We start from the raw sequence: 12,445 nt of genomic DNA on the forward strand, positions 1-12,445 counted from the left end.
CCCAAATTTTTCTGTCGTGTAAACGGCCTTTTAAAATAAACATAACTGAATGAAATGGAACATTCGCCAAAAGGGATTTTTCGATCTTAAAGCGGATTTCGCGTTCCTTTCGATAAATCCAAATCTGGATTTTTGATCCGGTGAATTTTTTTTTCAAATAGGATTCGCTGGATTTGAAAAAAAAAAAAATTGAAACCCAGATTTTTAGGGATTCGGGATGTGTGCTGTTCTATTCGCAATCTATTCGAAATTGAACCAGTGGTATTTCCAGCTGAAGCATACTCAGTCCTTCCCATTTCCGAATGCGCTAGGCTTCTATCGTCGATATTAACATTCGAATAATCGATTACAAAATTCTCCACGATATCATCACACAATTCGTCAAAGAGCCGCCACATTAAACACATTCACGAAGGATTACCACGGTTACAGATCCAATTTCGGGTTTCGCGTTTCTTTCGGGCGCGATATCTGGCAAATATCGGATATCCCGTGTTTGGATGTGTTTGGATTCGCCGAAAGGAACACACCTAAAATGTTTTCTTTGCGGCACGCAAATTAAAGTAAAGTTACGACAGCCACAAAGCATAAAAACTGCATACTGTATTTAACGTGCGTTTTACATACATTTCTTTGCACTTCCCTGCAAAACAAAATAGAAATAGCAATAAGAAAACTCTTGTTGAGAATAAATTCGTTTCTCTTTTCTACCTTGAGAGAGGTTTCTACCACTGAGCTCCTCTCTTGCGTAAGTTAGCACACGTTTGTCGTATTTAAAGGGCTTGGATGGTCGCCAGGTGATTGTATATTCCGAGGGTGCGTTACGATAATCTACGAGGGCGAAGTCGACCAAAACGTCGCCTCAAAAGATAACTTTGCATTATCGTTGTCTTTCACGATTTTTATATCTCTTTACCTTCGCACAAAGAGAGCGAAGTATCATAAAAATAAATTGAGTATGAGCGATTTCAAGGTAAAATAGAAAATGAAAGGTGCACACTTGCACTCTCACGTTGTTGTTGTTGGTGATTTCACGTCGTCGTTATGCAGAGTACCACAAACATATGCACCAAAATGCGTGCCCGCGTGCGGAACGATTATTTTACCTCTCAACTAATGATATGATTGTTTTGTGGCGTTGTTGTTGCCACAGCGGTCGTCTCAGTGATACAATTTAGCAGCTAACTAGCGATGGCTCCCATTAAAATAGTTTGTTTTACATTAACAGTGGAGGAATGAGAGAATGTAATTAGACTGCAAAATAGACAATTGGTGTTTTTCTGTATCTTCTTCAAACCGTTTTGTCGAAATATCAAAAGCTCGCTGCAGTGATTGAAAAATATATCTAACGCAACCTGCAAGATCTCCACTCATCAATGTATGAGGAATCTTCGCCAAAGTTAAAATTAGGCTTCTTCCCGTGGTTGTGATATAATCCCCTTTTTTGGGCTTTTTACTCACAAATTACGATAAAATGGAAAGTTTTAGAGCTTTCTTACGACACGTTTAACAGCATATAAGAGCTAGCCATGCATAAAAACGAGTTCATGCTTAAACAATGCACAATGCAGTTTTCTGATTTCTCTTATCCATTTTGCGTACATTATGTTGAAGGAAATCTTTTGGGGGAAGAAAGACTCCTCAACACTCCTACTGTTCACAACTTTATTTGAAGTTCTCTAACGAGTAGTTTGTTCAAAGAGCATGCACCTTAGACTGAAAGATTCGTTTACTTATATAGCGCTCCCGGTCCAGGCAACGCGTCGCGATTGGTCAAAGGATTAGAGGCATAGAACGCCAGAAGGTCAACTACAAAAGGGGTGATTAACATGAACTACGAAGGAGTACCTACGGTTGCACAAAACGTGGTCCACGCCGACGACTTAAAAGTTAAAGTGCCGTGAGGCCTTGAGCAAGATCATTTAAGACCAACTGATAAACTTAAAGCAACAAATACTAAACCAACCGAAATAAACAAGAGATTAACAAAACTAATTAATGTACCTAAGCCAAACCCTAAACTAATAACGTCAACGCGAGATTAACGGATTAGTACGGCATCATAGTCGGAGTTTCGAATTCTACAACAATAATGATGGTACTACAGGGTTGTTTCCCAACAGTACAAGAACATTCTGCCTAAGTTTAGCGTTACAGCCTTTATTTACTAACACAAGCGAAGAGTACAGCAGTCGCATGACAACACGTACTATATTAGAAGCACTTGTCAACGCAGTCCTTTTTATACGCACGAAAGTTTCCGTGAGAGACGTTGGAACGCCTTAGTTTGTGAGTAAACTTAGCCTTTATGAGTAAACTTACTTGTGTTTTCCAGTTCGTGCATTTTGCCTGGCAACAGTGTGGCCCCTTTGTGGAAGTGGCGCCTCCTAACATATTGTTTCATAACTTAAACACAAGATCAAGTCTTTCCTGAATTATGAATCACTCACTAGTAAACGAGAAATAATAAACACACTTCACTCTAAAGAGCTTTGTGCCTTGCAACACCATTCGTTACGCACAATTAATTTTAGCTGCAGAAGCATTTGTAACACACAATTTAAATGATATGACAAAAGTACTAAAACGCGTCGTTAACTAATCAAAGCAAACACAATTTATCTCGCAATGTTTTCTTCTTAAACACTAACCCATTCCAAGCAATTTAATGAAATAATCGTAGCTACAATTTTTATCGTTTAACAATTACATTCGGAATAATTAATATAAAAAAGCACCGTTTCCTTCAAAGGAAAAAAATGTGGTAATGCGAAGAACAAGTGTAATCACTGGCTCAACTATTGTGTGAGTATAGCCACAGTTTAGATCTACTTCAAACCGTTTTCTCTAGCTATATATTACAAGTAGTCTGATTAAATGGACACAAGCTGAGAATAAACTTGTAGAACGTATGCCACGCGATCCCAAAAAAACTTGTAGCTTTAAGAAGTGCTAAAGTGATTCTTACCAAATAGCTTACTCCAAACTCCTAACATCTAATGCCCGCCACATTGAAAGCAGAGCAGAGGTAAATGACTTAACGAATGCTGTATCACCCACAGTAAATAATAACGAGGCTATCAGCTGTGCTTGCATGATCGTCTTCAAACAGTTTTATCCGCACATCTAACGCTCTTTGGGCAGACTGCAGAGCAGAGGTAAAATCACCCAACAAATGCTGTGTCATCCTGTGTCATCATGCATGATCTTCTCAGACCAGTTTTATCCGCATATCTAATGCCCGTCGCTTTGACTGCGGAAAAGAGGTAGATCACTTAACAAATGCTGTGTCACCCCGAGTAAATGGTAACTATTACCTGTGCTTGCATGATACTCTCCAAACAGCTTTATCCGCACATCTAATGCCCGTTGGGCAGACTGCAGAGCAGAGGTAAAATCACCTAATGAATGCTGTGTCATCCCGAGATTGTTGTAACTATCAGCTGTGCTTACATGATCTTCTCCGAACAGCTTTATCCGTACATCTAATGGGCGCTGGGCAGACTGCAGAGCAGAGGTAAAATCACCTAATGAATGCTGTCACCCCGAGTGAATGGTAACTATCAGCTGTGCCTGCATGATCTTCTCCGAACAGCTTTATCCGGAAATCTAATGCCCGTCGCTTTGACTGCAGAGCAGAGGTAAAATCACCTAATGAATGCTGTGTCACCCTGAGTGAATTGTAACTATTAGCTGTGCTTGCATGATCTTCTCCGAACAGCTTTATCCGCACATCTAATGCCCGTCGCTTTGACTGCAGAGCAGAGGTAAAATCACCTAATGAATGCTTTGTCACCCGGAGTGAATGTTAACTATCAGCTGTGCTTGCATGATCTTCTCCGAACAGCTTTATCCCCACATCTATTGCCCGTTGGGCAGACTGCAGAGCAGAGGTAAAATCACCTAATGAATGCTGTCACCCCGCGATTGTTGTAACTATCAGCTGTGCTTGCATGATCTTCTCCGAACAGGTTTATCCGCAAATCTAATGCCCGTTTGTCAGATTGCAGAGCAGAGGTAAAATCACCTAATGAATGCTGTGTCACCCCGAGTGAATTGTAACTATCAGCTGTGCTGGCATGATCTTCTCCGAACAGCCTTATCTGCACATCTAATGCCCGTTTGTCAGACTGCAGAGCAGAGGTAAAATCACCTAATGAATGCTGTGTCACCCTGAGTGAATGGTAACTATCAGCTGTGCGTGCATGATCTTCTCCGAACAGCTTTATCCGCACATTTAATGCCCGTCGCTTTGACGGCAGAGCAGAGGTAAAATCACTTAATGAATGCTTTGACACCCCGAGTGAATAGTAACTATCAGCTGTGCTTGCATGATCTTCTCCGAACAGCTTTATCCGCACATCTAATGGCCGTCGCTTTGACTGCAGAGCAGAGGTAAAATCACCTAATGAATGCTGTGTCACCCCGAGTGAATGGTAACTATCAGCTGTGCGTGCATGATCTTATCCGATTGGCTTTATCCGCACATCTAATGCCCATCGCTTTGACTGCAGAGAAGAGGTAAAATCACCTAATGAATGCTGTGTCACCACGAGATTGTTCTAACTATCAGCTGTGCTGGCATGATCTTCTCCGAACAGGTTTATCCGCACATCTAATGCCCGTTTGTCAGACTGCAGAGCAGAGGTAAAATCACCTAATGAATGCTGTGTCACCCCGAGTGAATTGTAACTATCAGCTGTGCTGGCATGATCTTCTCCGAACAGGTTTATCCGCACATCTGATGCCCGTTGCTTTGACTGCAGAGCAGAGGTAAAACCACCTAATGAATGCTGTGTCACCCCGAGTGAATTGTAACTATCAGCTGTACTTGCATGATCTTCTCAGAATAACTTCATCCGCACATCTCATGCCCGTTTGTCAGACTGCAGAGCAGAGGTCAAATCACCTAATGAATGCCCGAGTGAATGTTAACTATTAGCTGTGCTGGAATGTTCTTTTCGGAACAGCTTCATTCGACATCTAATGCCCGTTGGGCAGACTGCAGAGCCGAGGCAAAAAATTCCAGCTGTGTCACCCCGAGTGAATGGTAACTATCAGCTGTGCTGGCATGATCTTCTCCGAACAGCTTTATCCGCACATCTAATGCGCGCTGGGCAGACTGCAGAGCAGAGGTAAAATCACCTAATGAATGCTGTGTCACCCCGAGTGAATGGTAACTATCAGCTGTGCTTGCATGATCTTCTCCGAACAGCTTTATCCGCACATCTAATGCCCGTCGCTTTGACTGCAGAGCAGAGGTAAAATCACCTAGTGAATGCTGTGTCACCCCGACTGAATCGTAACTATCAGCTGTGCTTGCATGATCTTCTCCGAACAGCTTTATCCGCACATCTAATGCCCGTCGCTTTGACTGCAGAGCAGAGGTAAAATCACCTAATGAATGCTGTGTCACCCCGAGATTGTTGTAACTATCTGCTGTCCTGGCATGATCTTCTCCGAACAGCTTTATCCGCACATCTAATGCCCGTTTGTCAGACTGCAGAGCAGAGGTAAAATCACCTAATGAATGCTGTGTCACCCCGAGTGAATGGTAAATATCAGCTGTTTCTGCATGATCTTCTCCGAACAGCTTTATCCGCACATCTAATGCCCGTTGGGCAGACTGCAGAGCAGAGGTAAAATCACCTAGTGAATGCTGTGTCGCCCAGAGTGAATGGTAGATATGGGCTAAGAATTCGTTTGTATCTTGTGTAGATCTATTTTTTCTTATTTGGATATCAAGCGCAAACCTTTTGAAATAAAGAGCCTTTGGGTAGTTCTCCTTGCTGTGGTGCAAGTCACCGAGTTGTAAGTAGAACGCTGCGAGAGGCCTCTTGCATTGTTGAGAACGACTGGTTGAATCAACGTTCTCCTTTGGGGCTGAAGAGCTATATTTAAATTGTTCGAGTGTTGCTTGGTGACGAGCGACGGATTCTTCGAAACCTGATCCAACAATACCTTCTTCGGTGAATGTTGACGCCAGTGCGACTATATTACCGCAGAAATGAAGCAAGTGAAAAGGGGTTTTGGAATTAATTTTGAGATCATTTAATATTTGAAGGGCAGGGTTGATTACAAATTGCATGGTGTCAGTGTCGAAGAAATTCTTTGCTGCTGCCATGACGTGAAATATAACGAGGAATTGCATTGGCCAATTACTCAAGTTACAAGTGTTTATTTGAAGCGGTTTCGTATAGTCTGGTTCTTTTCCTTTGCATCCCTGACGTGGAATAACAACCAGTTGCTCGTCTACGGCGGAACTGCATTCCTTGCGTGCTTTGTTATAGTAGTAACTTGAAGTAGAGTGGTCGTTTAAGAACTGATAGTAGACAGCAATGACTTGGCAAACAACGAGCCTTAGAATTTTGTGCTCTTCACTTCCAAGCATTAAAGGAAGAGCCTCTTGCAAGCACTGTATCCCGCTCTCAACCTCGCCGATAGCAAGCTCACAGATGCCAAAATAACACAAGTATTTACTCCTTTCATCATCAGAAACTGGACAAGATTTCGACTGGATTTCATGTGCCTTCTTGAGAAGTTGCATTGCACTTCCTTTTGCTCCCCAAGTAATTTCACGAAACGCTTTAGAAGTTAGCAAACATCTCTGGTAATGTGCACTTCCCAGAGCATTGGCTGCTTTTAAGGCCGAATCGTAGATATTATTAAAATTGTGCGCTTCACTATAACACCAAAACAACGACTCCAAAAACAACTCTGCTTTTATCAAAACTTTAACAACATTCTCGGCTATCCTGGAATCTATGCAACCGTCTACTAGGCTTTCCATAAAATGCTGCTTTTCCTCATAGAATGCAATGAATGCATCCATGGAATAACCATTTAGAAACTCATCATTCAATTTCTTGAAACGAGAAATGTAATGCGCATGGAAACGGCACTTTGCATTTGCCACTGTTTCTTCCATCCGCTGTTCTCCTGTTTGTCTAGCAAATGATTGAAGGAGCTTATGCATTGTGAATGTTCCAGGCTGGGAGTTTGAATCGAGAAGGGATTTTCTTCGTAGTCTTTGCAACATTTTCTTGGCCTCAATCTCCCCTGTGATATACATTACAGCTGAGGCGAGATACGTAGTAAAACATCCCGGAAGAACAGACAAAGACACAAATGCTTCTTTTTCTGCTGGGGAAAGTCTGGAGAAGGATGATTCACATAGAAACTTCAACCTTTGATTAGAAAGATAATCTGGATTGTCTAAGATGTCGACGATACTTTCAGTTGCGGATTCAGTGAGCTCAATCAAACGCTGACTCGGTTGAACATCATCTTCACAAACGAAAGAGCACATTAACCTCATTGCAAGCGGCACACACCCACATATTTGGGCAATTCTTGCGCAGTCATCGGGACTAGCATTTGGAACTAATTCAAGAACTAGAGTATGAGATGAGGTGTCATCCAGTGGCCTTATTCTTATTGATCTGTGACCTTGGAAATTCAAGTTCATAAACTCAAATGATTCTCGTGTGGTCACCACCAGAGTTATCTTCTCATTTCGCGCCAGAATTTCTTCAAATAGTTGCAGCACTTCTTCTTTTACTTTTGGAACGCCACTCTCTAGTAGATCATCTACATTATCAAGAATAAATACGAGGGAATCTGAAATGTTGCCGAGGGTCTCAATTAGATCATCATCAAAGGACAGAGGCTGAGGTACGGATCTCTGACTCGTGGTGGGTTGCCTTACGCGGCTGAAAAGCTTTGATGTCAGATCTGCTACTGTCTGAAGTCCTCGTAATGAAAGGAAACAAACAGGAAAGTCTTGAGACTGCAGTTGGTGCCCCACCGCTATTGCAACCGATGTCTTTCCGAATCCTGGTGAGCCCCAGATTGACACGATTCGGGTATGTTCGGAAGTCACGATGTCCACGATCTCTTGGCATTCACTTTGTCGGCCAGTGAAGTTTGGAACCATTGAGGGAAGACAAGATCTTGGGACTGTTGGCTTGATGTCTTTGTAACGCAAAAGTAAAACACAAAGTAGACATTGCTTATTTTTCTGGATATCTTTTGTCTCGAAGAGACTTTATTAACTGAAGAGAAGTTATCAAGAAGAAAGAACAAACAGTATCTCAACTTTGTGCGCATAACCTAAAGTGTTATTCTTAATCAGGATAAATTGTCACTCACAACAGACACATTTCCCGTTTCCGTTTTAATGCATTGAACTCATTTGTGGTCATTTAAACTAATACAGACCATATGCAATATTGGCCACATTCCAGAGATGACGTCACTGAACAAATTCCTCTTCACTGCATAAATTATCTAGTTATCATAAGGAAAGAAAATTAGTTTGTGACGCCATCTCAGAAATTAACCTATGGCTTTCATTAGCTTTGCTGTGGGACAAATTTAATAAGTGAGAGTTTTTTTTTACTTTATGTGACTTTTTTGGCTTTTTTTGTAACCATGCGAGATGTGGCTTCTTTGATACATGGAAGATCTGCCTGTACTGTGATCATCTTTTCATTGACAAACACTGTGTGTTTTTTTCACGCCTATTGCTATCGACTGCTGTTGTAAAAAGAGGCATAAAAACAGTTAAGTCCTACTTTTTACCTTTTTTTTCCGCTTCTGTATCCCGTTCATTAACTTGCTTCTTTTTAAGCCCATGGATCTCCTTCAATAACCCTGTTAAATCTTCCACTTGCATCCTCAAGTCCTCCACAGTTGAGGTCATATGCTCCGCTACCCTTTTACAAACCTTTTCGCCTGCCAAATTGCATTCCCTTTGCTCTGGTTTCCAGTCTTCGATCATTTCTTCCAACCTAGCGACCTCGCCTTTGGTAGCAGCGAGGATCTCCACGTTCTGTTTTATGGCTGTTAAGAAATCCCTAATCTCTTGCATATCTGCATTTCTACTCTCTAAACATTTTATGTACGCTTGATTCTCTTTCCTTGCATGCTGTTCCAACAAACGTACTTTTGCTGTTGGAAAGTCAGATGCAGTCAAACTTCCAATGGCATCAATCGGTGCAGTTGAAATTCCCAGAACTTTGAACGCTTCTTTAGCGTATTGAATGTTACGGTGAAATGTTGCTTTGTCCATCTCTAAGCGAGAAGAGTGACAAACTGCATTCCTCAAGCGCCGAAGCTGATCAATAGCCAGTGCAAAGGTTTCGTCATTATCTCCTACTGGACTCAACACAGATCCATGAAAACTTCCATAAGGAACAGCAAAGGGCTTCACATAGAAATCAGCGAGGGTTTTGGAATGTTTACTGAAAGACTTTGCAAAGATGGTAGCTTGGAATAAAGCGGTGCAATCCCATTCATTATACGACTGGTGGGTGGGAACTTTAGTTTTACCTCCCTCTGTAGATACAAAGAGATTTCTCACAGCAGTGGAGTCATCCCAAAGCTGAAAGCCAGGGCCATGCCCAATAGTGCTATCCCACATCGTCTTAAAAGTCTGACGTAAAGCCTTTGGGAATTCATTTAAAACCAGGGACAAACACTTGAAATGATTTAACTCCTCGTCACGATAAGGGTGCAAGGACATCACGAATTGGTGCTAATAAAGCATTGCCACAAAGGATCTAAATAAAAGATAAATGAATAAATACAATAAGCGGATTTCATTTCATTCTTCTCTTACGGGGAAAGACTGAAAATATTATTTCCTCATTAATTTTTTTTGCTTTTCAAAGCTTTGATGTCTGAAACGGATTTTTTTCAAAGGTACAGAGGGAAAAAGTTCCATTACTCTCTCTGTGTCGCCGACTTTTGCCTCGCTTACAACACAGAAACCTATCCGTTCATGATGACGATTCATTTTCAGCTGAAGCGGCGTATAATCCATCGGTCGCAGAAACCGGGGCGAAAACGTTACTTTTGTCTGTAAACAAAAGCCCTATCCGATATGCTTTTTCTTTTCGGCGCAAGAGATGTCTGGTATAGTGTCAACATACCTAAAAAGATCTCATGGTCAATCTGTAAATTAAGACATATCCTGACGCTACTCTGGTTTGGAGAAATTTGAATGCAGATTACAAAGATCCAATTAGTCTTTCGACATTACAGTCAATCCTTTTTCAATCATCAAAATAAAATTAAATCAGAAATCAGTGAAACACTCAATTGTTTCTAGACACAAAAACTAAACCTTATGTAAGAGTTAGCCGAGTGGACAGAGACTGAACCTGAGAAAAATGCGACCAACCCTAACGCAAAGCTTATAGTCCATGCAGTGGTCCAGTGGTTAGGGCGTTGGATTTGCATGCCTTTACGTTGCCCCTAGTTCAAATCCCTTTTTCACCTCTGCTTTGGATTTGTTTACGGTTGTCCCGGACTCACCCCTACCTCGCTTTGTAAATAGCTAACTGGTTCCCTCCTTTCAGTTGGGGGTTTATTAAAAGTGGGGCTGTGGACTACCTTGATAGCCAAGTGTATTACTGTATACACAAAGAATTTACATTAACATTTTTATGGTCTATCCGAGGATAGCATTCTACTGATGGAAAGCTATCTTGCTAATAGGTTTCAGAAGGTTAAAGTTGAGAACACTTTTTCAGATTGGTTAAGAATTGTTCAAGGTGTCCTCCAAGAATCAGTACTCAGACCCTTACTTTTTAGCAAATTCATGAATGATATTTTGTATATTTCCTTTCATCTGAGGAGCAGGCGTTAGGAGCAGGCGTTGCTCCGTTGATTAGTGCGTGGCTTTCCGAACAAGAGGTCCCCAGTTCAATCCTTGGTCACTTCAACATCTGTTTCGACTTTCCTCTGATCCGTGAAGCTATAGCTTTAGATACCGTAAAACGCAGCTCTGACAGAGGGAGGGGGTAAAGGGAGCACTGTCAGGTTCCATTGATACCGGCCTCGCAGCTGAAGGAACTTACGACGCTAAATAAAGTGACTTTACCTTTTTTTACCTTTAGTTGAGATGCAGCGGAAATGCAAGTCGATCTTTTTTAACGGCATGTGTCTTAAGGTCAATGAATGTCGCTCTAGTGTCCTTGCAACATTCTGTTTTATCTCAAATGGTAAAAGTATTGGAATCTGACATTCCATGAAGCTGCTGGGTGTCACTATTGATTTCGATGAGCATGTATCTGAGTTGATAACCAACTGTAAGTGTTGAAGCGCCATAAACATCTCCTACCTGTGCTAAGTTCTTTCCTTTTCTCTTGCCTCAATTACTGTTCAATTATCTGGCATCCTTACCGCAAACTTGAGATCAACGAGAGATGCTTACGTTTTATTCAGTTTTAGTGACTATCATGATTGGTACGATACACGTTTAGAAAATATTATCGGTTTTCAAATGACGTCACGGCCGCCATGTTGGGGCCCTAAACAAAGAAACGGCGGCCATGTTGAATCTCCGACCAAATCCTCCGGGAATTTAACTCTGTTATTACGCAAACGTTTTCTATTGTTTTCGTTGAAAAACATGGCTGTTGATCACGTGAGTGAAAACCAACAATTAATCGACCTAGTCTACACAATCGTAGAATACACGACATGTTAATCTTAATCCATCGATCTTTTCACAGTCTAGCCCCTTGATAAATTAACGAGCTATTGATCTCCTCTTATGAAACTGCGTGGCATACGCTGCCTTAGCATCCCTAGAGTGAAATCGACCAAACATGGCTGGCACTCGTTTTGCTACTCTGCCAGCAAACACTGGAACATGCTGCAAGAAACACTTAGAACCGCTGAGTAATTAATAAATCAGAAATCAAGAGCATTACCTTCGATAAAAAACGCTGCTCCTTTCGTAATTAATTAGGTCCGATTAATCACTACTGAGTTTCTTACTTATAGTAGTCACAATGTAAATAATAACTACAGTAGCTTTTTCAGATTGTCTTAAATTTGTACGTAACATATATTTGTAGTATTATTGACCAAGCTTGTTCCGTCAAGATGGCTGGATATTGGCCAAGTTCCTTTTTTGCGTGTCCATAAACACGCAAAAAAACAACTAGGATTTATTGTATGACTTAAAACACCAAAAAACGTTCTTTGATCTTGTGGGACCAAGCGAGAAATCCCGAGCGGGCAGCATCACTCCATCTTGCACGCTCGGCTAGCCTCTCTCTCTCTCTCTCTCTCTCTCTCTCTCTCTATCTCATTTCAAAGGCTAAGTGCTGGTACTTTGTTCATTTCGCATTTGCCTTGGTTTCAATGTTTTGTTCTTGTGGGCATGTCATGTCACAAATCCAAATTATTTTGTTATGTTTGTCCTCTAATGTCAAATGTGGTCGTCCGGCTGTTGCTGATTTTCGTAAACGGAATTCAAAGCCCCACACCAACTTTGCAATACTGTTCTCCACCACGTGTCCTTTCTCCCACTCCTCTGCATTCCATTAATTGGCGTTCTATTGCCCAGTGGACTACCAGTATCACCCGTGCTTTCCCAGGCTGCTTGTATCCATTTGCTTGATTCCTTTTCCATATACATGTAGCAGGC

At 41.5% G+C, this 12,445-nt stretch overlaps 1 protein-coding gene across 3 annotated transcripts in view; it reads right to left on the reverse strand.

The window, feature by feature from the left end:
- The window catches only part of LOC138049070 (uncharacterized), a 20,191-nt gene continuing 7,746 nt past the window's right edge, over window positions 1-12,445 (reverse strand). The window contains exons 2-4 of one of the 3 annotated variants that reach the window (XM_068895187.1): window positions 8,584-9,563; window positions 5,074-7,974; window positions 3,636-4,453 (exon numbers count right to left, since the gene is read on the reverse strand). In XM_068895187.1, the coding sequence (XP_068751288.1) occupies window positions 3,900-4,453; window positions 5,074-7,974; window positions 8,584-9,526 (4,398 nt within the window). In that variant the 5' untranslated portion in view covers window positions 9,527-9,563 and the 3' untranslated portion in view covers window positions 3,636-3,899. Of the gene's footprint in view, window positions 644-675; window positions 7,975-8,583; window positions 9,564-12,445 lie in introns of those variants that run through there. The other 2 variants (XM_068895186.1, XR_011132290.1) reach the window with 2 other exon arrangements.

The sequence above is a fragment of the Montipora capricornis genome, chromosome 5 (assembly GCF_036669925.1).
Source record: "Montipora capricornis isolate CH-2021 chromosome 5, ASM3666992v2, whole genome shotgun sequence".
NCBI classification, from domain to species: Eukaryota; Metazoa; Cnidaria; class Anthozoa; order Scleractinia; family Acroporidae; genus Montipora; species Montipora capricornis.